The sequence below is a fragment of the Micropterus dolomieu genome, linkage group LG06 (genome assembly GCF_021292245.1).
Source record: "Micropterus dolomieu isolate WLL.071019.BEF.003 ecotype Adirondacks linkage group LG06, ASM2129224v1, whole genome shotgun sequence".
In the NCBI taxonomy this organism is placed as follows: Eukaryota; Metazoa; Chordata; class Actinopteri; order Centrarchiformes; family Centrarchidae; genus Micropterus; species Micropterus dolomieu.
The window spans coordinates 21,977,309-22,001,855 of NC_060155.1; the positions used below are offsets into that span (position 1 = coordinate 21,977,309).

At 40.4% G+C, this 24,547-nt stretch overlaps 1 protein-coding gene and 1 long non-coding RNA gene across 2 annotated transcripts in view; both read left to right on the forward strand.

The window, feature by feature from the left end:
• The window catches only part of LOC123972354 (SUN domain-containing ossification factor-like), a 17,076-nt gene extending 4,241 nt beyond the window's left edge, over window positions 1-12,835 (forward strand). The window contains exons 5-24 of the mRNA XM_046051811.1: window positions 1,898-2,002; window positions 2,122-2,263; window positions 2,351-2,468; window positions 2,617-2,741; window positions 2,832-2,899; window positions 3,015-3,122; window positions 3,472-3,577; window positions 3,958-3,978; window positions 4,450-4,505; window positions 5,017-5,099; window positions 5,292-5,357; window positions 5,461-5,526; window positions 5,687-5,777; window positions 6,607-7,926; window positions 10,219-10,306; window positions 10,827-10,931; window positions 11,196-11,353; window positions 11,737-11,828; window positions 11,981-12,036; window positions 12,142-12,835. Coding sequence (XP_045907767.1) covers window positions 1,898-2,002; window positions 2,122-2,263; window positions 2,351-2,468; window positions 2,617-2,741; window positions 2,832-2,899; window positions 3,015-3,122; window positions 3,472-3,577; window positions 3,958-3,978; window positions 4,450-4,505; window positions 5,017-5,099; window positions 5,292-5,357; window positions 5,461-5,526; window positions 5,687-5,777; window positions 6,607-7,926; window positions 10,219-10,306; window positions 10,827-10,931; window positions 11,196-11,353; window positions 11,737-11,828; window positions 11,981-12,036; window positions 12,142-12,612 — 3,445 coding nt within the window. The 3' untranslated portion in view covers window positions 12,613-12,835. The remainder of the gene's footprint in view (window positions 1-1,897; window positions 2,003-2,121; window positions 2,264-2,350; window positions 2,469-2,616; window positions 2,742-2,831; window positions 2,900-3,014; window positions 3,123-3,471; window positions 3,578-3,957; window positions 3,979-4,449; window positions 4,506-5,016; window positions 5,100-5,291; window positions 5,358-5,460; window positions 5,527-5,686; window positions 5,778-6,606; window positions 7,927-10,218; window positions 10,307-10,826; window positions 10,932-11,195; window positions 11,354-11,736; window positions 11,829-11,980; window positions 12,037-12,141) is intronic.
• Window positions 12,836-20,133: 7,298 nt separating this feature from the next.
• On the forward strand, window positions 20,134-21,997 carry LOC123972862. Its single transcript, XR_006825489.1, has 3 exons — window positions 20,134-20,229; window positions 21,214-21,291; window positions 21,412-21,997. It is a non-coding gene; the product is annotated as an uncharacterized LOC123972862 (long non-coding RNA).
• Window positions 21,998-24,547: the final 2,550 nt, after the last annotated feature.

Genomic DNA, 24,547 nt, shown 5'->3' on the forward strand with positions numbered 1-24,547 from the left:
TTATTATTGCAGTTATTTAAAGCCTTGTTTCTGCTAATTATCCTGCCAGGAGTGAGGACAGTCACTGTGACCCTGACCATTTGTCACACAGCAGAACTCAGGTGTTTTTAAACAAAATAATAGGATTTTAACATCTATACAACAATACTTTACTCTAATAACAATAAAAATTATGAAAGCAAAAAAGTGCATGCCATTCATTCTTTATTTTAACTTTCTTAAATAGGTTGGTATAGGTGACAGATACTGAAGGTTTTAGACAACATACAAAAATACAACATATTTAAATATAAATAAATAACATTTAAAAATAAGGCAAGTTTTATTTTTCTTCTGGTTGAGCAGTATGCTTGAGGTGTATCTTAACTTTGACAGCATTCTCTGACTCTGCAGAAAGATAAGATAAATTGCCTACATTGGGGTACAGGCCACTGGGACTTATACAATGCGTCACACTAGAACATTAGCCTGCAGCGTCCTCTGTGTATGACTCACTGCAGTCAAAGAGTTTAAGAATAGCCCTATACTTGTGCTTCTTTTCCATATACCAGGACTTTTTTCACCAATGCATTAACAAGTGACCCATATTCAGACAAATTGACTCAATGGTATTATGACATTGGGTGTCTTTCCCTTTGTCTTGTAGGTACCCTAGTTGCAATGTTGGTTGCACGGAGACGCACCAGGAGACCCAGAGGCCCGTGTCCTCACAGGACGACGGTTCGGAGGAGGAGTCAGGGGTAAAGGGCCATCATCGCAAGGTAGCATCAACTGTTTACTACCATAGTACAACCTACCTCATTGCGCATAGGTTTAAGAAGAACAAGAAACTTTATTGTCACATACACATACATGTAGCAAAATTCACAGGTTGCTGTATGAAATCACTCATGTGACCATACACTTATTTATTTAGCCAATATAACCACATGGAGAGCCTGCCATGCTAGACATGTATGGAATTAACAGCATTTGCACAACAGCATCTGTATGGGCCTGTAAATAGAGTGTGTGTGTGTGTTCTTTCTCTAGGTTGAGGAAAGCTGGGTCTTACCTGCTCAGTCCCTGTCTGAAAATGAGCAGTTAATAGAGGATGATCTGCAAAAAGAGGAGCAAACAGCACAGGAGGTGGACAAAAAACAATATTCAGAGGTACAGTATAGTTGAGCCATTTATATAAATTAGATTAGCCACATTCTCAAAAACAAACATCATACTAGGAATGGATTATGTGCTGTGGCGTTTCAGTGCATGCAGGTAAGCATTTCAAAGACGTTTAAACGAAGATTTCTAACGTTTGGTTTCCCCTAACAGTTTCAGGCTTGGATAAGCTGTGACATGCATCATACCATCCAGTTCCTTTTATTGATCATTACTGGAACATTTAAAGCTTTAAGTGTTTGGTTGGTCAATCCAACTCTGGCTAATGGGCCAAATGTTTTAATATTTCCCTCGACAGCTCAAAGATCTCTCTGTTTATCCATCAGGCCTTTGAAGTGGAGGAGGCCACTGTAGAGGTGGAGTTGGAGGCAGACAAAGGAATTTCACAACCTGAGCCAGAGTCTGAGCAGAGCGCAGAAAAGCAACATCCTGAGACCTCCACCACTCAAAACCAGGTCTCAGCCTCCCTGCTACCTTCCTCTGACCCTGTCACTGGTTTTGCTGCTGAGCTTAAAGACAACCACAACAACCTTTACCTTCAAGAAAACATCCCAAATAGGCAAGATGATATTAATTGTTCTGTTAATTTAAGCTGTTATCTGTAAACATGCTTGCTTTGTTGTATCTCATTATTGTGTTGTTACAGAAATCGTGATCTACATTCTCTTTTTCTTTGATGTCTCCCTGCAAATGAAAGGGTTGCAAAAGTGTAACATGGATTGTTGTTTCATTTCAGTGTTTCAGATGAGGCATCTGACGTAGCTGCCCCCGAGGTCACTGATTCTGACCTGCCTCCAGCTGACTGTGAAGAAGAAGAGATCAACCCATACGACAGTGATAGGTGGGTATGGTTAATCTTCTGTCCTACTCAGTGAGATAAAATATGAAAAAACAACACTTCTCTTTGTTGTGTCTGACTATCTTAAACAAGGCAACAATGCTTTTCCCCCCCTTGACCAGCAGTCCTCCAGTTGTTCTGGAGAACACTTCCAATGCTCACACTGCAGGTACTAAAATCCACACTGAGCCCCCTCTGGGTTCTCCTACTGGTCACAGCACACAGCATCTGGAGGCCAACACATCACACATGCTGAAAGAGCAAGTAAGGAACTCTGATACCATGTGAACTATTTTCCTCTCTCTACCAAAGGAGTTGTCCCAGCTCTCATTTTCTCATTATCTTTGACAGGACCTGAGCTCCCCTGTTACCACAGACACAGATTCCAGTGTGAGCAGCAAAGACCCAGAGGACATCCCCACTTTTGATGAGTGGAAGCGGAAGATGATGGAGGTGGAGAAAGAAAAGAGTAAGATTATGTTTAAGTTTATCCTGCTTATAAAGTTGTGTTAAGCTTGATGATCCAGATCACAACATATTCTGGTATATGTCTGAAACCATATACCAGAATATGAATATGAGTATAAAACTCTTTGTTATATTATTTCCCTCAACAGCTCAGTCTACTCATACTTCTAACAATGGAGCTCCTCATACAGTAAAGAAGGTCCAAAAGAACTTTAATAACTATGCCTCAGTGGAGTGTGGAGCTAAGATCCTTGGTGCTAACCCAGAAGCAAAGGTAGTGTATCTATAATACAAAATCCTACCACATACATGTTGACATCATGATATACAGGCGCATGTTGATCGGTGAATTTGTTCAATACAGAGCACTTCAGCCATATTGATGGAGAACATGGACTTGTACATGCTGAACCCCTGTAGTAATAAAATCTGGTATGTAGTATTCACGCATCTCCTGCATTGTGTCCACAGATGCAACCTAAAAAATGTCTTTTCATCGCCACCTGAAACCACTTTTTTTGAAGCTTAATTTCTCGTTCTCGCCTAGGTTTATCATTGAGCTCTGTGAGCCCATCCAGGTGAAGCAGTTGGACATTGCTAACTTCGAGCTCTTCTCTTCTACTCCAAAAGACTTTCTTGTCTCCATCAGTGATAGGTCTGCACTGCAGCTGCCATACACATTACACATAAATACAATAGTGGTATATTTATGGATTATCTTAAGTGAAACTATGTTTTAAAAAAAAAAAAAACTATCTGCCAGTATATTACTAATGTTAATATTCTTTCCATTATTTTGAAACATATTAGGGTAATTTTGTTGGAACAACTTGAGTGAACTTGAGTGTGTGTCATTATAGAAGACATCAGATATATGAAATCAGATTTTAATGATCAAAACCTTAATTTTCAATGATGCCAAGCTGGGATCCTCAATAAAGGCTGACATTTTGTCAGAAATCTTGTGGGTCACAGGACTTTGTTGTGTAAATCAACTCTTGTAGATATCCCACAAACAAGTGGCTGAAGCTGGGGACTTTTCACGCGCGGGATGAACGCACAGTCCAGAGCTTCCCATTAGACGAGCATCTTTATGCTAAATATGTGAAGGTGAGCACACACTGCCACATTCCGTGCTAAAGTAGTGCAGAGGAATCGCTGTCATCTCCTAGTGCAAGAGAGCATTTAACACGTAGTTGTTTCTGTACACTAATCTCTTTGAATGGAAGTTTCAGCTCGTTCACTTTTATTCTTCCTTTTCCTTACAGTCACGAAATCTATGGTCTGTAGAATGAGAAGACTGTATTGTAGGAGATCTTGACCTTTGCATGTAACGGTGTCATCATTGCTCATATTATTCATCCTGGATAAGAGCACCAGCAGATTGCTCAAACGTGAAACATGACTAGGCCAATCTAGAAGTCTTGTTTTGATTGCATGTGTACATCTCCTTAATTGTTTTCTCTTTTTTCCCTTTTCTCTTGCTTCAGATGTTCACCAAGTACATAAAGGTTGGCCTGCTTTTCTTGTAGTGGTCTGTGGTTGAATGAGCTAAACAGTATACAATGTATTTTGTGTCTTTCTTTTATCTAAGTGGTGTGATCAACTCTAGACAAAATCAGATCTAACTTGCTGTGCTAGCTGCTAACCCATTGTAAAATGAGCACATTCATGTCACCCATAATGAACATTTGATAACCCACGAAATGATACCTGCCAGGTGTCACTTAAAAAAAATCAAGCATTGTATATGAAACAATCGAACTTACCCTATACTGAGATGTTCCTTTCAGATTCACTCACATTTACCAATCAGTCGCTCTGTGTTTCATTTTAAGCCACTGTATTGATTTTACAAGAAAACAAAATCAAAAATTGCTGTTTGTAAATAACACAACCACTGCTGAGAGAGTTGCTTTGCGTAGTCTATAATACAGCACACATTTTCTTCATAATATCGTAATATTTTTGCATTTTTGTAGGTAGAGCTGGTCTCTCACTTCGGCTCTGAACATTTCTGTCCCCTCAGTCTCATAAGGTATGTAATATTCTGGCAATGTCAAGTTTTTCTTACATAGCACATGTCATCTATCTTGCATACTGCATGAGCTCTAGATGGTGTCAAATGATACTATGTAATATTTGGCAGCTGGTCATGGTCAGCTTGCCCTAACCCCTCACCACGCTATCAAGCCTTTGATGGGAGCAAAGAGAACTAATGCACATGGTAGCAGCTGTTCTTTCCACTTCTGCTAAATGTAAAGACAAAATTGGCTGAAGCTTGTGGCAGAAATGTTTAAAACCAACACTTATGTCGCAACATGCTACCACTGTTAACAATAATTTAGGAAGTAGCAAGCTATATGCCGCCTGTTTTTTCTGGAGCAATTTCAGATCTTCTCTACTATGTGTGTTGTAGGCCTTTAGTGCAGCTCTCTGAACCCTGCAGGCTGTCAAAGACTTGAGAATAGATCTCTTTTGAATAAGGTTGATTAGATTTCACTGTTACCTGAGCCTGATTATAGAACAATGTTAATGTACTTTTCCAGGGTGTTTGGCACAAGCATGGTAGAAGAGTACGAGGAGATAGCTGATCCCCTAGGAAGACCAGATGATCAGGATGATGACTTGGGTAAGAGCTGAGAACATGATAAATTAAATACAGTTGGAATTTTTCTCCACCTGTGATACAAGTATTGAAAAAGCAATACAACATGGAAGACACACTCAGAACAACCTATTTGGTACAGTTTATCAGTTGTGAGGATAATATAATATACTACTAGTTTTGAGATTGATGTGTGTTATTAACTGCTCCCTACAGATTATCCTCCTGGATATACACCTGGTGAAGTCAAGTTATCCAAGAATCTGATTGGATCAGCAACGGGTAAGTATGGCAAACATGGATTTCTACTGCATGAATATGACTACAGTCCAAACGTAGATTACTGTATTAACATGTGACTCTGGTGTTTACATTTTCTCTTCAGATGTAATTTTGAACATGGTGAATAATATTGCCGTCAATGTTCTTGGTGGAAGCCCAGAGATGCAAGGTATGAACAACACAGCATCCAGTTTATCTCACAACTTTTTGTATGTTTGTTTAGTCAGTATCTTATTTGTCCAACATTTTAGTTGTTGACAATATGATGACTTTTGTAAATTCTAATAATTTGTGTGTTTGATGTTATTTTTCTCATTTATGTTTTGTAGGCAACCTTTCATCACAGGGAGTAAACATGACTGAGCCGTCACCCCAGCTGGAAAGCACCACTCAAACTACCACCACAGACCTTACTCCAGTGTGAGTACCTCTCATGAGTCTTATATAATTGTAAATTGACCTTTAAAAAACCTTGACTCTATCATGTTTTTCAGATCTGAACATTAGCTTTATGGACTGACTTTATTTCATATTATTGACCAATTATAACTTTATTTATTCTTTTTGGAAGGGAGGAAATTGGGTAAATATGACCTATGTGAAGTCAATTTCTTGTAATGTGTTTTATTAAGTATAATCAGACTAGGGCTGTCCCCTACTAAGGATTTACATAGTCTAATCAGAATCGTCAATTCCTGCCTATAGTCGAATTATGTGTGTTTTTGTGCACGGCGGGGCGGGGTTTACACAGGGTGGCTCAGCTTTAATCTTGACAAGCTGCAGAGCTGCAGTCTCTATTAATTCAACTTACACTGTAAATTTCCAGCTAAGACCCTTTTCTCTCTGGCTCGCTCGCTCGCCATTCACTGGTCTTGTGCAGAGTTTTGCGTACAGGCCATGCTGCTGACAACTGCATGCACGTTGCGGTTCCTCGTGGGTCTATTTCAAGTAGCCGGCTATTTAAAAACTATGTAATATTCTTTGTGTGGTTCATCAATGGTGATAAAGTATCCAAAAGTTCCGCGAGGTGCGGACAACTTGGCACAACACCAGTGAAGCTGGGGCTCCATCTCCTCAGTATGTGTTCCTCTTCTGCCACTTCACACGCTACGCCTACACATACGCACTGACAACCCAGGGTTAGGATTACAATTTTGGATTTATTCACGCACTTTAAACTTTTATTGCCTTAAATACAGTAAAGCTTTCTGTTTTTAATATGTACTATGTTGTCCTTCTCCCTCTCTAGTCTTATGTCTGAAGATGAAGAGATTTTAGTAGACCCTGATGTCACTCCAACTATAGCCCCCTCCTCAGACACCCCTGTGCCAGAGACACCTACCGCTGATACAAGCAATCAAGTGCTCCCCCAAGTCGAGGAAAAAATTGTCATTCCTTTAGAGAAAGATGAGGAAGAACATATCAGCTCTACAATTATCCTTTTGGATAAGGAGGAGGAGCTGGATGAAGGAAAAGAGAAAAGGGATCAGCATGAGCAAGAAGACATTCAAAACTACTGTTCACTGCTTCCATCATATTTTTCCTCTTGCTCTTGCGCAACTTCGCTCGAGGAGTATCTCCATTGGCGGTGTTCGTCCTTGCTGTCCAAAAAAAGGAAATGCCAGTCTACAGGCAGAAAGCAAATGATTCCTCCCATCCAGACACCCACCTGGCACCTACCCCTGTCCCCCTCTTCCTGCCCTGAACCTCAGCAGCACCACAGCGAGGTACATCAGCCCCATGAAAAGGAACAAGCTTCTGAACAAGAGCCAGAGAGCGGAGCCAGCCCGTCAGAAACCCCACAGCCTCCTGGGAGCGCAGTAGAATCTCATGAAGAGTCCATGTCCGAACCTCCTTTGCTGGAGCCCAGTCAAACCTTGAACCTCCCCAAACCCACTGCCTCTGCCAAACCTACCCCTATTGTGGAGACACTACAGCTGTCTTCTGAGGAACCAGCGAGGGAGCTGAGGCCAGAAAAGAGCCAGGATATGGTGGCTGAAGAGAAGCACATTGAGCCGTCAGCTTCTCCCAATAGCTCCATCTATGTACAACCCAGTGTCAGTGCCACGGTGGACGATGCCTCAGTGGCGCCAACAGAAGAGAAGCCTAAAGTTGATGTTTCTCAACTAGAAATAAATACCCCAGAAAAGACAGATCAAGCCCAAATTCTTCATCCCACCACCTCCTCTCATTTAGAACATCACCCTGACCCACCAGCTGTACCTGAAAGTGGTACTACTTCCACTGAAGTAGCCAACCCTGCTGCAGACACCGTTACAGAACTTGAGCCCTCTGGTGGTCACATGTTCACAGAAAGTAAAATAGAGGATTTTGGAGAAGACCTCTCTATATCGGCAGGTGGCAATGTTCAGTTGCCTCCGGCTTTTTCTTCCTCGCCGTCACTCTCAGACATCTATGCAGAGCCCCCCAATGGTACAGAGCAGAACGGGAACCCGGTGCATGGCTCCAGCCAGAAGGAGTCTGTGTTCATGAGACTCAATAACCGCATCAAGGCCCTAGAGATGAACATGTCACTCAGCGGACGCTACCTGGAGCAGCTTAGCCAGAGGTGAGAAACAGGGGCACACACCTGTGCTCCAGGGAAAAAAACTGAATAAGATTGTTGTCCTTTGTGAGTCGAAGTAAAAGGTCATCAAAATGACTACTTGAATTAGAGTACAAAGGTATTTACTGAAAAAAATACTTGAGTAGCGAGTAACTAGAAAGTTTTAAAATAAAGAAAGAAAACACTGGGTCTTTTTCCCAAAGTATTTTATTTCATGTGGATGTGGACTGGAATTATTTGAGCCACTGATGGTTGTCCTCAGGTGTTAGTAAAAAAGCGTATACACACTTGTATTTATTTGTGCTGAATGATAAGTCATCTTCACCTGAGTAGATAACCTGCACTAAATTTTCATCTTTAAATGTTAGCTGCTGTTTGAAAGCCATACTGCCATAGAGTCATGTGGGACCAGCTGACCACCAGCCTCCTAACAGATCATCAGTGCATAAAATGATAAATAAATAAGTAGTGACGTAGGGCAGTGAATGTATCCAAATGTAATGGAGTAAAAGTAATTTAAAAACTATTCTTTAAAAATCTACTCAAGTAAGAGAAAAGGTATGATGTATTAAAACTGCTTTGGCAAGTACAATTTACTCCAAAAAGTTACTTGAGTACATGTAACGGAGTAAATGTAACTTGTTACTACTCACCTTTGGTGATATTACAGTGGGGGAAAAATGATTTGATCCCCTGCTGATTTTCTACGTTTGCCCACTGACAAAGAAATTATCAGTCTATAATTTTAGTGGTAGGTTTGTTTGAACAGTGAGAGACAGAATAACAACAAAAAAATCCAGATAAATGCCTGTCAAAAATTTTATAAATTGATTTGCATTTTAGTGAGTGAAATAAGTATTTGACCCCCTCTCAATCAGAAAGATCTCTGCCTCCCAGGTATCTTATACAGGTAACGAGCTGAGATTAGGAGCACACTCTTACAGGGAGTGCTCCTAATCACTTTTGTTACCTCCTATAAAAGACACCTGTCCACAGAAGCAAGCAATCAATCAGATTCCAAAGTCTCCACCATGGCCAAAACCAAATAGCTGTCTAAGGATGTCAGGGACAAGATTGTAGACCTACACAATGCTGGAATGGGCTACAAGACCATCGGCAAGCAGCTTGGTGTTAAGGTGACAACAGTTGGTGCGAATATTCGCAAATGGAAGAAACACAAAAGAACTGTCAATCTCCCTAGGTCTGGGGCTCCATGCAAGATCTCACCTCGTGGAGTTGCAATGATCGTGAGAACGATGAGGAATCAGTCCAGAACTACATGGGAGGATCTTGTCAATGATCTCTAGGCAGCTGGGAACATAGGCACCAAGAAAACAATCGGTAACACACTACGCCGTGAAGGACTGACATCCTGCAGCGCCCGCAAGGTCCCCCTGCTCAAGAAAGCACATGTACAGGCCTGTCTGAAGTTTGCCAGTGAACATCTGAATGATTCAGAGGAGAACTGGATGAAAGTGTTGTGGTCAGATGAGACCAAAATCGAGCTCTTTGGCATCAACTCAATTCGCCGTGTTTGGAGAAGGCAACGTTCCTGCTGCCTATGACCCCAAGAATACCATCCCCACCATCAAACATGGAGGTGGAAACATTATGCTTTGGGGGTGTTTTTATGCTAAGGGAACAGGACAACTTCACTGCATCAAAGGGACGATGGACGTCAAATCTTGGGGGAGATCCCTCTTCGCTCAGCTAGGGTATTGAAAATGGGTTGTGGATGGGTATTCCAGCAGGACAGTGACCCAAAACACACGGCCAAGGCAACAAAGGAATGGCTCAAGAAGAAGCACATTAAGGTCTTGGAGTGGCCTAGCCAGTCTCCAGACCTTAATCCCATAAAAAAATCTGTGGAGGGAGCTGAAGGTTTGAGTTGCCAGATGTCGTCCTCAAAACCTTAATGACTTAAGAGAAGATCTGCAAAGAGGAGCGGGACAACATCCCTCCTGAGATGTGTGCAAACCTGGTGGCCAACTACAAGAAACATCTGACTTCTGATTGCCAACAATGGTTTCTCCACCAAGTACTGAGTCATGTTTTGCAGAGGGGTCAAATACTTATTTCACTCATTAAAATGCAAATCAATTTATAACATTTTTGACATGTGTTTTTCAGATTTTATTTGTTTTTTGATATTCTGTCTCTCACTGTTCAAATAAACCTTCCACTAAAATAATAGACTGATAATTTCTTTGTCAGTGGGCAAATGTACAAAATCAGCAGGGGATCAAATAATTTTTCCCCCACTGTATATAATATACTTTCATGTTTTGATTGAAGGTATCGAAAGCAGATGGAGGAGATGCAGAAGGCTTTCAACAAAACCATCATTAAACTTCAGAACACCTCGAGAATAGCAGAGGAGCAGGTGAGCAATGAATGTTAGTCCACACAAATGTTAGTCCACACAGTTGCAATGTAGAGAGATGCTTTTTGTTTGACTTTATGATTGTCATTTTGTCATAAATAAAATGCAATTGAAAATTGTGACTGGTTTGAGCTGCTGCTTCAAGTGTAGTTGACTAATCTGCACTAATTTATGTTTTTAAAATTGTCAAATCGGTCAAATGATTTATGTGTAATGTGATAAGCGTCCCTGATAGTGACAAACTTGTAGAAAATGAGCAACAGACTCTGCAGTTTTCCCTAAACTCAACAGGGTGTTTTAGTCTTTTCCAGCTGTTTGTTTTGGTTTCATGGCCCGCAGCTGTTTTGGTTCACTCGCACTGCTCTTGACGTGATTATTGGACTTGCATTCATTTGGGGGCCAGAAACGTGACTCTAAATGCATGCTAATGTTGCTCCATATCTGCAGGATTTCTAAATAGGCAACTGTTTGCTAACACATGTGTGTAGTTGCTTGAATTGTTGTCCTTTGTTACCCACAGGACCAACGTCAGACTGAGTCCATTCAGTTGCTGCAGGGCCAGCTAGAGAATGTGACTCAGGTGGTTCTCAACCTGTCTGTCAGAGTCTGCCAGCTGCAGAATGAGGTAGATACAAAGCTGAGTTTTTTTTCCAGCCTGATATCAAACCGAGTATATTTAGTATTTTCCCAGGACCAAGTCATTAGGATGTACTGCTCCAGTTTGAGAAATCTCTTTTAGGCTACTCAGTGTGTTGATTCCACTTCTGAATATTTACCTATGTAATTGTTTCAGTTAGACTCATTTTATTCATTGTATTTTTCTGCCTCTTATTTGGCCACATCAGACATTACTGCTGTTTTACTAATGATATAATCATTGGCGTCCCAGGTGTCAGACAGGCAGAACTACCTGCTGCTGTCTCTGGTGTTGTGTCTGTGTCTTGTCCTGCTGCTGTGTGCCAACCAGCGCCGCATCACCACTGTTCCTCCAAATGCAGAACCAGAGCCACCCATAGCTAAGAGCTACACCTACTGCTGTTCTGAAAGGTACCATGACAATTATATAGTTTTTACTTTCTGCTAAAACAAATACAACAAATATTACCATGGAGAAATACTATCTTCTTAACAAGATTCAGTAGAGTAAAATTGAAATGCTAAGATGGATCTGTGATGGCAAAGAAAAAGCTCTAGATGAGAGGGTAGATGTGAAGAAGCACTGAGTGGCTTCACCAAATGGGCAATTACAGCTAATGGGCAGTGGTTACAATGCCTTGAATAGCTTTTACTCATTAAGCCAGTTTATTGATACAATCATTCATCAAGAACATCGCAGCTGGAATCTTAAGTGATGACACAGCCGTGATTCAAGTCTTAATAAAGGTGCTACATGCAGGCTGTCCCCCCAACCATTACTGTTTCCCTAACAGGCAGTTCTCGTTTGGTGACGAAACGGGCTTGAAGAGAAGTGCATCATATCCACTCATACACTCCGAGTCATTCCAGTTAGACACCACTGAAGGTATGGTTCTAGTACACAAGTGCTGTCGGGGTAATGATACTAATCTGTTTTATGGATTTTCACATTCAGTATATGTTGAATAATAGCTAATCAGTCCAGAATTGAACCATTCCTTATCTTGGTAGAAATTAAACTCATTGTTTTGATCACAGGCCCAGAAATGCTGCACTCAGAGGAGACACATAGTCTTTGTCCAGCCAACAGAAAGGTGTGTAAAGACCAATTTATTAGAGTGCAGAACATTAGTGTAATATATCTGTTTAAAATACTGGTTGTAATTGATTAAAAGTTGTTGAAATTTTTCCCCCCACAGAGGAGACGCCGTAAGATGAAACCTATGGAGAAAGTGGAGACACTGAAACCTTCTTTTCATGCTCCCCCTGAGCTGTGTAATGGAGCTGTTGTATGTAATGGTGTACCTGTTAACACAAACCCTACACCCCTTGCGAAAAGGTTACTTCAACCTATGTTTAGAGACTCGCCATCAGAGGGCAGCTCGGAGGGATCTTCACACTCTGATGACCCTACCTTCTGTGGCATCACCACTGCTTGTAGTCGAATCTGTGAAGGCGTCCCTCCACCCAAGACACGGGCGGAGAAACGGGCATTAAGACGCAGGCGTCCTAAGCCCAATTGTGCAGTGGTGGACTTGCTTCAGGCGCCACGGAGGGACAAGAGCGAATTATTGCCCATCTCTACCACACAAGCCCCCATCATGAACAGGAAAACGGAGCAAAGCTCCGGGACATTTGGGATAAATGTTGCCCTCTCAGGTCCTGTTTGACATTTGACATTTCCACTCCTTCTCACTAACTGCTGAACTCTTTCCAAAAGACAGTAGATGTGAATTTCTGTAGCCACAGGCAGCTTGAAGCTTTCACATGAGACAATCCCTTCGCATAATCCCTTGTTTTGTTTTCAGTTCATGCTGTCTATTCAGTTCTTGTCAGATGTTTATATTTGTTATACTTCAAATTAAAGAAATGTCTTCCCAGCTTTCCATTAAAGTTTTTCTCTTTTTGGAACTAATGAAAAAAATGATTCATTAGTTATTTTACACTAACCCTGCAAACAGCATCTCTTTTTGTGAATAACTTCATTTTTAAAACCTTTTTTTTTTTTTTTATATCTGTACCTTGTTTTTATTTCATAAAAATTCAATTCTGACCTTGCCTCAAAATTTCAAGGACAAGCACAGGACTTGGGTCACCTTCAAAATAACAGTACAGAAACGAAATTGTAGTGTATAAAGTGCAGAACACACATCAACACATCCTAGGATTTTTATTTTGAAAGTGAAGAAATAGAGCTACAAAACTCATACAAAAGCAACCATTATACTACGGTCTCATTATTTATTGATCCAGTGAACGTGAAAGGCTGCACACAACATGGACATGTGCACTGTGACTGGTGCTGTAAAAAGTTAAATTGCAGGGTCCACTAAACCTCAAAATGATACTTCAATTATTGCTAAGAAAACAGATTAATATATCATCAACTGCATTCAAATTCATGTAGTTGTTGGAATAAACAGTTTGTGTGTTACAAAAATATGATAATCAAGACACATTTACCAAATGTGTTTACACTATGCAGAGCAAAACACTAGTGCAAGTTCACAGTACTGTACATTAAAAACAGTAAAGTAAAACAATAAAATCTTTTGTACACGAAAGGCCGGGTGGTTGTGTTAAATACTAAGCCAAGTTTTGATGGTTGCTGAATGGCCACAATAATTGTTTTATGCAATATGTAACAATATACAATTTAATGCATCATGTTACATAAAAGTGACGAGACATTGCAACTTGATCTATCCATCATCCAAATTATTCATCAAAAGTTTACAGTGAACTACTTTGTATGTTATACGCTCACAAATTGGTCATTAAAAACTGAGAACTGGTCGAGGTCTAAATATGGTGTATAGAAGTGATTGCCGTCATTTTCACTATGTAGCAGTAAATGAAAGATGTGAGCCAATAGTTGCGAAAACAGGAAAAGTTAGTATCAAGCATCGCTCACTATGAACTAGAGATTGAACATAAATAGTCATCAGAAATGCCATTTCTGCGTCTACCTTCTGTCTTTGACGGACCTCAGCTTTAAAATACCAAGTTCTCCCCTCAAGTTGCTGTAGTGTTCAATAATAACAATATTACAATAATACAGTCATTCTACACATGAAATTTGACTTTTCTACACTTTCCTACTCAGGAATTATAATTCTAAGTGATGCTGCAAATGCTATCAAGAGAAAATATTAATTAAGGGCCAGGATGGATTTGTGCTCAGACATTAGAGCTGCATGCATCCACTTCACTGAAGTACCTTGAGTAGTCCAATGAGCCCCTCCTCCCAGACTCAGGAGTGTTGTTCTGTAACTGACCCTGAGCACCTGAGGAGAATAATGTTCCCCTCCCAGTCACAAGAGAGAATTTCCTCTGTGAGATAACACAGTGGAATTGAAAGGTAACAAGAACAGAGGTATGGTTGTTGTTGACTAGATTCGTCAGATAGTATCTGCATAATTTTATGTTTGTGTGTTATTGAGTACCAGATGCAGTGGGTTTAATTTATGGAAATATGAGCACTACCGTTGATTCCAGTTAAGAGTTTAGTATTACATACAAATCTGAGACACTACTGGGTCAACGATGAAAAAAAAAAGAACAGCAATGTGGCTGACATTTTGCAAATCTCTTCAACCTTTAAAAGGGGTATAAATATCTTACAGTTGAAACTGGACACGCTAAAATAAAACACACAGACACACACACAGAACCTAGGTCTGCAGGTAACAGAAAACTGAACTACAGTAACCTCTCTTATGTAAGTAATTTGTTGTTTTGTCCAGCAGGGGGCAGTGTAATCTTTGGTTAAACCACCATTGTATGATTTTATCTACCATCACTATGATTTTCCATGTGATGAGTCATTACTCAGGATGGAAGTAAATTAGTTCAAGGTCTAATACTGCTCTCCACCATGCCAACTCATTTGCTTTTGTCTCCGTTCTTGCCTCAATGGAGCCACTAAACAGCTGTCCTTATTATCCTGCTTGTATTCTGTTATTAAAATGTACTTAGACTCCAAAACAAGGAATATTCTGTCCAAATGTGCTCTCTGTTTTGTAGCGTACATTGGAAAGTGGGACTGGAAATGTGTTTGAAGACAGCATCTTTTGATTTGCATCCTCAACCAAAAGTATTTATCGTATTGCTCCAGCTGTGTTTTTCGAAAAACTGGATTAATTCCATTACTTTTATACACACACACTGTCTCTCACTCCCTGTGGTCAGGCCCGGTCAGAGCAGTGGTGGATGTGAGAAATTAGGTTAAAACCTCTTTATTCATCTGACCCGGTTGGGTAGCAGGAGCCTTTCAGAGATAAGCGTGCCTGATGCTCTTTTTTACCCTTCATTTTGTTAACAGAATTCCTAGGTTTCTCTTTGCCCTGCCTCGTTCCGAAGATTATCTGTAAATGCAGGGCTGCAATCCTCTTTTCCCAGGCACTCTGTTTTTATCTGAGGTCTGTATGGACTGAATATTCTCAGTATGCTGTTCTATCTACATGTTTTTATTTTGGTATACAGATGTCTGCACTATACTCATGCCTGATTCCAATCAAAAATGGAAGAAGTTATGTCCTGAGTCTTGGCAGAAAGGCCCAAATTCTTATTTAAGGGGCACTCCACCAATGTAACACATTAAGATCAGTTTACTTGATGAGAAGTACAACTTTATCTGTAGCAACTGTACAGACGGTAGCTGTAAGGTAGCTAGCCGGTCCTGTGTGTTTTGTTTAGCCTCTGATTGATCTCAGAACTCACCAGCCCCCAAGGTCAGTCGAACACCACCCACCAGTGCACCATCCTTTCGGTCTCTTTAAATATGTGTACTGTACTATTCCACCAAACCACTACAACACTGAGTAGTAAGTCCCGTGGACCAGTGTACTGACTCTCTCTTCAATGACTCCCTGTTAATCAGAGGTTACTGGGGAGTCTACAATATCCATACTCAAGTAGTCTACAGTTTCTTATTCCTCCCTGTCTCTCACCTCCAGTGCTACCTCAACAGTCCGGCTTGACTCGACAGTGGCATAGGGAGAAAGAGGGAGAGATCGTTACAGGTTATTAATGTGATAATAAATACAGATCCAGAAAGTTTGGAATTCCTTGACTAATATGTGCAAAAGATGTAAAATTTAAACAATACCATACTGGTATTGACCAAATACTACAATCAATTAATGCATGGAGCTGTTCCATTTTATTCCAGTTCATACAGATTTCAAGTATCCAAATCTCCATACACCTTTCTGTTTTATATTAATGTTCAGAGAGGAGTAATAAACCTGTGAATGTGATAGGTGCTTGTTTGGGGAGTTTGCGCTCGCACCTACCACATGAACGTGCATGCATACCAGACAGCAGTTGTTTACAATTACTGTAGGTGGAAAAAGGTCTGGGGTAGGCTAGATGCAGGGCAACTCATTAATAACAATCCATACCCTATCATAATAGTTACCAGATACCTGAAAATAAACACAGGACAACTTTGTTTGCTAATAAACGAGCAGGTATACATTTAACACAATAGAGTAACAGATGTAACCTATTATACAGACTTTTCGTGCATCTTTATCAAGGGAACCCATAACCTAATAATTGTAATAAGATGGACCAGGTCATTCACTGCTTAGTCAACACTAACATTGCTACGCTATGTGGCACTGACTGACTGACTGAGCACCAGCACCTGACTGTCACACTTTATGATAGCATAAAGATATGTTATTTTGTCCTATTATCATTGTCAATTGAATTAATCATTATTCATCATCGTCATCATGACATGGCATACTCACTACCTCCCTGTGCTTCCCTGTTTTAAAGCTTCAACTACATCCTCCTCCTGCTCACTCTGTTCCTCTCTTCCCTGTCACACGCCTGCTCCTCACATGGCCCGCCACCTCTCAGCGCAGACGTTTGGCTCAGAGCCAGAACCATTTCATCTGACACAAGACGCGGAGAGGACAGCGAGGTGGGGTCGGCCCAGAGAGAGATACGATTTGGTCAGCCTAGAAAATAAATAAATAGGCTGCAGCCCTGGCTTTATAGGCCTTTATATATTGCCATTTATGAGGTGCGTCGGACCACCGGGAAAGATGCCCTGTATGCCAGATTACCAGTCCAGCGCTGCTAGTCTCTGTGTGTTTGTGATGTAACACTAGATTCATTAAGAATATTTCTGAAGTCGGAACATTTTTAACTGGCACCATCACATCTTGACCCGAGTTTGACAGATCCATTGACAGGGTTCATAAATGGAGGACATATTTAACATATTTCTACTGTATGTTAAGTGGGGGACAGATTGGTATTTTCTCATGATTGGGGGAAACAACATTTTATCTGCTAAACATCAGCACGTTACCTGTCCAGGGTGTACCCCGCCTTGCGCTTGATGTCAGCTGGGATTGGCTGCAGCCCCCCCCCCCCCCGCGACCCTGTACGCAGGATAAGCTGTTGACGATGGATGAATGGATGGATGACATCAGCACGTTAGCATTTTCATCATGAACCACTAGCATTGCTGTTCACTCTTAGCATTGTTTTTAAGTAACCAATTGAAACGTTTACCCACCTTTTCTGTCTAACATTAATCTGAACAATCTGACATTCACAGTGTTTTTCTCTGTAAGAATAATGATGTTTCAGATGCCGTGAGACTGAACTGGTCACTAAGAAGACATGATTCACACGTGTGTGTGTGTGTGTGTGTGTGTTCGTTCTTTTGTGTGTAGGTAGGTAAAGCTTTTCAAGTGCCAGTTCTCATTGGGCCTGAATGCTCATCTGTCCTTTAAAAGGGCAAACACTTTAACCCTCACTTTCTTTTTCCATCTATCTAGTTTCTTCATTATTTCACTCTCTCCACATATCCCTAAATCTAGTAATGGATCAACTTACACCTTTAGATATATAATTTTCCTGAATGCTCTTAACCTTCCTTTAGCTCTCCTCTTTTCCTCTCACCACGCATACTTCTATGTGTGTCTCGGTGTGGGAGGGGGTCTGTTAGCAAGGAGTGGAGGATCCTGTCAGTGTGAGCGTATGTGATTGGATGGGAATAATCCTCTAGTGCTTTGCTTTCTTAGATTTTAGTGAGAGGGGAGTAGGGGGGTTCTTTGATGTTCTGCGGATACCATTTGAGACCGCGGCATTAAATGCGGATTTACAATTTCTGTCATAGATTCTCCCTTCCCCTCCCTCCACTGTCTTCATGACTGTTATTGCTCATTTCCTTCTTTTTCTTTAAACTACACCACTCATTATATTTCTGCGACCCAATTTCCTGTACTTCCTTCCAGTGTTGGACATCACAGTAAACACACTTGTAGCTGTGATTTAGGAGCAGTTAAATCTTCTTCATGGTTGAGCTACAATGGCATTCTGACAGGGCCGTTTAGCAAAGTGCTTAGCAAGAGGCCGATAAGACGTTGGCAGCCACTTGGAATCAATTCGGCCATGCCTTACCCTTACTAAGCTCACAGTCGCAGAAGTCCCATTCCCATGTGCTTGTGATTAAGCCCGGTGAGTAGGGCTGAAGCAGACATTCAAAAAGCGGCAGCAGACATGCCACATTTGATAAGCCTTTGGTTGGAGATGTATGTATATGAATAACAGTCTCCTTCAGGGAAGCTTCTGCTTAATGTTTCATGGACTTATTTCTTCTGTGCCTCTATGTCATCTGAGATTTGCTGCTGTCTGATGCGACACACAAAAACATGAGGTGTTCTCCGTGATCATGGCTCCTCTGACACAGAAGCCTGAGGTCTGTGAAGGGGTAGTGGATGGATATACTTTCACAAACATGCACATATATCCTGCATTCATGTGGCGCGAGCGCAGACGTGGACATACAATATTGAGTCCACATTCACAGAGTCACACTGTGTTCTCATGCGAAGCCCACATGGGTGAGACACACACACACAAAGATGAGATGTGACATGTTGACTAAATACAGGATGGGATGCACACCATTCAGCCTAGAGTGAAGAATGATCATGCATGACGTGCACTTTCACAGAAGCATGTATTCTAACCTTTCCCCTGTTGATGAATGAGTCACACCCAGATGCCAAAGGTGACCTTACTTGGTGTGTGCCTCTAACTCCAGCACCACATTTCCAGACTTTTGAATGTCTCACATTCTTGTTTTATTGGTAGCCTCATTTTAAATGTTTTCATGGAGTTGCTTTTAAAAAAATTTGTTCACTTTTTGAAAAATATATGAGATAGAGATTCATTCAAAGTGGAGTACACACACTTGTATTCTCATTCTCAACTACACCATTTAACACACACCGTGTTAAATAATTATATATAAAATACAACTTACAATTTGAATATTAATGTTAATGGATTATGTCATTCATGGGTAATGGTAAAGTAATCATGAAATATAGATGCACTGATTTTAATGGCAAATGATCTGTATAGCGCCTTTCTAGTCTTTCGACCACTCAAAGCAGAAACTAACTTTCACACTCATTTACACACCGATGGAACAGTCATCAGGAGCAATTTGCAGTTCAGCCGGGGATCAAACTGCCAATCTTCCAATTAACAGACATTCCGCTCTTCCTCCTGAGCCACAGCCACTCGTTGTAACAATCAGACTATGTCAACATTACTCCTAATTTAAAAAATAGAACATCTAATGCATTTAATGCAGCTTCACTCACGATTTAGTTGCTCTCCTTTACATCTTTTCCTTCTCTGTTCATTAAAGTCACCATTTTATAATTACAAAGTTAACTGAGAAAATTTACATAAATGCATGTTTATGACAACACGTGTATATATAGCTAATAAATCATGGGCTATATATGATGATCTGTATTAACTTCTTTAAGGAGAAATTACAGAGAGGGTTACAGGCAGCGATGGGCATGCTTTACAGAAATTTGATGGATTGACTTGTCTGCTGTCTCACTACAGTTAGCAGTTAGTGTCGTCGTGGTTTTTGTTCTTCCGGTTCAGCCTTCTATAACTAAATAACCACTATTAGGTTGCATTAATACAGACAAACACAACTTTGCTTCTGAAGTAAGCACATTATTATTTGGATTCAATATAATACAGCTCTGGAATGCAAAGGGTCTGGATTCAGAATGTAGAACAACAACAGAGAAATGCAACTCCCAGTAATTCCAAAGTTGTCTTAATCACATCTTGTGTGTTCTTAGCTGTCTTGCTAACATTAGCCATGGGTAGGCCAACATTCAGGGGTCACCTTGTTTTGTTTGTCTGAACAGCACAGCTGAAGTCGGGACTTCTGGAGAGCTACGTGTAGTCACAGAGGTTAAGCTAGCTGCTACCGAATGGTCAGTAAATTCCTACAAATTGTAGCACTACCTACCTGTTAAAACCACAAAGTCTTATTTTCTATTTCTGCATGTGCTTAAATTCAAAACATGCGATAAAAAAGATATCAATGTGGAGGATTTGGAGTTGTTTAATGGTGCCATTGACGTAAGAAATGTAAAGTAATCAGTGATGTTACTTTTGCTGCTGACTAATTAGTAATGTAATGTAATTAACTTTTCAATGCGTAATGTGTAATGGGTAATTGATTACAGTTTTACTAGCTTGCCCAACAGTGGTGACAAGGGACAGAAAGTTGTCTTCTTAACATTCTTGCCACATAACTCTAGACCAGGCTTATTGGTTTTCCCAAATAAAATACACCGAATAGAACTACTTATTAATGACATTGTAGACTGTTTTTGAAAAAGCTTGGTCTCAAAAATGTTGGCTTAGTGTGGACGGCCAAAAGGAAAAGATAAGATGCATTTTCAATTTTAGCATTTTTTATGTATGTATGATGCACTAATAAAATGGAGAGGGCTCAAAAGTAGATGAAACTGAATCAAGTCAATGATAATTTTTCACATTGCATTGTTGCTAGGAAAACCTAATTCACCAGAAATCCAGACAGTGACTGGATGATCTCATGTACATCTGTAATGTCATTCTACAAAAAAAAAACAATATTAGATGTGATTCATATGGGAAAAAATATCCACAAAAGTATGTTAAAAGTAGAGCCTGACTGATCATCGTGCCAATATTATTGGCCAATAATAGCTAATTGCAGAAAATCGGTATATAATTAATCTGCAATTGAATGATCTGTCAATCATGTTATTGTGTGAGTGTTGTCGTAGTATAATTTGTCCACCAGAACAACTCCAAACTCACATGCTTGGAAATCCACAAATCCACCCCAAAATACAGCAATCAACTGACATAATCAGTTATAGGTTCAAGGTGTTAGATAAGAAGGTCTTAAGAAATTCCTCTTACAGGTAAGTTTTCCATATAACGGTGTAGACAGGCAGTTTGAAGGCCACTGCAGTGACCCTGGCACTGCACCAACCTCGAGGGTGAGTGGCCTCATCTCACTCCGATTGTCGCTATGGTTACACACAATGGGGGGCCTACAGATGAAGATGTAATGATGATGATGATGATGATGATGATGATGATGTTGTTGGTTGTCATAGTTTTTCCCCGAGGCTTCTGCTTTCGCATCAGGCCCACCATCCTCCGCTCATGACCCCCATCACCTACCCTGAGGAGACACTTGCCAGGTGAAAAAAGCACGTAACAGGAATTTGAAGGACCAGGTCGACTGTATGTGCGCTCCCCCGAGCAAGGTTGTGTTTGTCTGATATGTCCGTCCTTTTCGCTCATTTTGTAAATACAAGGAAGGTTATTTTCTTCCAACTCAACCAGGAACAGGGATGCACTAGCTGATACATAACTAGCAGAATGGAGTTGCTTTTAATGAGATTTTACTGCCTAGTCCTATTAAGTTAACTTCGGCTGTTTTCAGAGAGTGAGGAAACAGGTATCCTTGTTTTAGTAACCTTAGGAGACATTTTTACACTGTTTACAAGGGAACATATTTTGTAAACAGAACACATTAACACATTTAGTTAATGTAAAAGAAATACCAAGACTCTATTAACTTTAAAGGCCCTTCGGTTGGAAAAAATATGATGTCACATGCTTCAATGCACCAATCAGGATTTAGTTTTTGAGTGTGAAAATCATAATAAATAATAAAGGACTTTTAATTCTAGCTTATTCATATGTTTAGATTATTAGCCAACTTTTCAGGACTCTAAATTTAATTTATTTTGAAGACATCTCAGCTGTGCTGAGTCTGCCATTGATTATTAACACCAGCAGCCGGGGAGCAACAATAGCATTCATTTGAAGTTTTGTTTCTGGTGACCTGGCAAATGTAAGTCACAGATTCACTCTCCTTTTAGCTTTGTTTTGGTTTCTCCACCAACCCCTGGGATTAAATGTCTGGCTCTTGTTCACTAGTAATATGCTAACTTTGTCTGGCCTTTGGGGCTGAGTAGATAGTGTGCAGGGGGGTTATCAGAACATTTTCACTGAAAACAGCTGCTTTCTGCATCTGGAAACAAGGTTGGTAAAAGCTGTGAAAGTGAACCAAACACTAAAATTGAAAGATGCTATAAAAAAGGTGAGGCAAACTAGTGAGTCCTAGATAATTATTTGTTCATCACAACATCTTTCACATTATACAGCAATTTGACCCAGTGTTAACATAAAAATATGCGTAAACGCAGCTTGGTGCTCCTACATCAAAGTGGACAAAAGTTGTGGCTGTCCTTAAAGGTTTACTATAGTTACATCCGCAGAATATGTTATTGTAATGCTAATTCATAGCCCAGGACGTCACCTTGGAATACTGATACTACTATCCATGCTGGCAGTCACCCATATCAGTGGAACAACTCCAGATTGTCATGGCCCTGTGATGACTGATGATGACTATGGTCTGTGATGGCTCATCACAATTTTGGCTCCCTGATCTTTGAGTGAGAGATGTTAATGTTCACATACCAGAAGTGAATATTTCACAACCACAAAAACATCCCAAGTGAATCATTTTTCTCTTTAAGAGTTACAAAGAAGAGATAACTGCAGTAAAGAGCAGCAACCTGACTAAAATAACTTGAAGAATGAAACAGAGCCCCATAATGCTCTCTGCGGCCATCTTGATTAAACCTCTGTTCCTCCAGGATGTTGTTCTCAGATTCATATCCACTAGTCTTGTATTGGATCATGTTGATGCCATGTCGGCCCTCAGCTCATACATAGTGTAATGAAGGGTGATTATTTGGTTTGAGGCTACAACAAAAAGGTGGTAGAGGAGAATACGTCCCTGCAGATTTTTCTGATAGGCAAACACATGCGTAGTTATGGTAACAGAAAGTTTGATTTGACTTCCCTGATATAAGAAAAGACAGACCAAGATCTTCTGTCACGGTTGCTTTCCTGCTCCTTTTATTATTTAGATTTTATTTTAATGTTGTCCATTTTGTAACAGTTTGTCATGAAAAACACAAGTGCTGAGCAGACAGGCTGCCAACTAGTGCCACCATAAGGTTTATGTTTTAGGTTTTTAGTGAAATGTCTCGCTATTGGAGTAATTGCCAGATTTGGTACAGATATCCATGGTGCCCAGATGTTAAATCATAATGACTTCGGTGATCCCTTCATTTCTCCTATAGCCTGGTGCCAGTACATCTGTTTACAAAACTGCAAAACTAATGGCTTTGTGTTTATTGCTATTTAGGCAATGTTAGCATGCTAATACGCTAAACCAAGAAGGTGAACAATATCTATTAAATGTTGACATAATTTAGCATTGTGATTGTGAACATGTTAGCAGGCTTTCATTTGCATTTAGCTCAAAAGCACTGTGCCAAATGCCTCATTCAAGACATATCAGAGTTATAGTAATAACGAGTTTCTGACATGTAAATAGCGTTCACACATAAGGTGGAATTATGACTGGAAATTTAATGGATTTGGTGTTATATTGTCAATGCAAGGTATTTTTATCCTTACATGTAATCATACAACCATCTTGATGACGTGAACGCTCACAAGTTGTTAACACAAGAATGTTTCCCATCTCTACAATCCATTCTAAATGACGTGAACGCTGCATAAATGAAGTCTCACACGTCCTCTGGCATAGATGTAGACTCTTAAATCTTGTTCTACAGCCAATGAAAGACTCTCAGCTCGCACATGTCCAAATCCATGGCATTAAATAAATGTTCACGTGGTCATGTACATTTGTGGGGTGTGTATGTTCACTCCCACAGAGAGCTTCTGTCTGTTGGGCCAAATACTCTGCTATTCTTTGTTCAACAACCAGATCAGTTGTCTTGAAGATCTAGTTCTGCTAAAGTTTACATGTGAACTGTGCTTGCAGACAACTCAGTAGGCTGTCTTATAAACTTCCTCCTGCCAAAATCATTAATTCAGTATTTTGCCTTTGGGTCCAAGTTCATTAAAGAGGTGGTATTATGCTTTTTGGCCTTTTCCCTCTCCTTTATAGAGTTATATACATTTTTGTGCATGTCATAGGTTTGCAAAGTGAAAAAGGCCAAAGTCCACCCCAAAGGAAGTTCCCATCTCCCACAGAAAACTCTGCTCTGAACTGCCTGAAAACAGCTCGTTTGTAGTCCAGCCTTTGCTTCCACTTTCTTGTGATGTCAGAAGAAAATACGTGTCATAATGCTCGCCGAGCGACTGTTCTGACATGCCCTCAAAAACACCGGTGGAAAAACAGAGCTGCAGCACACC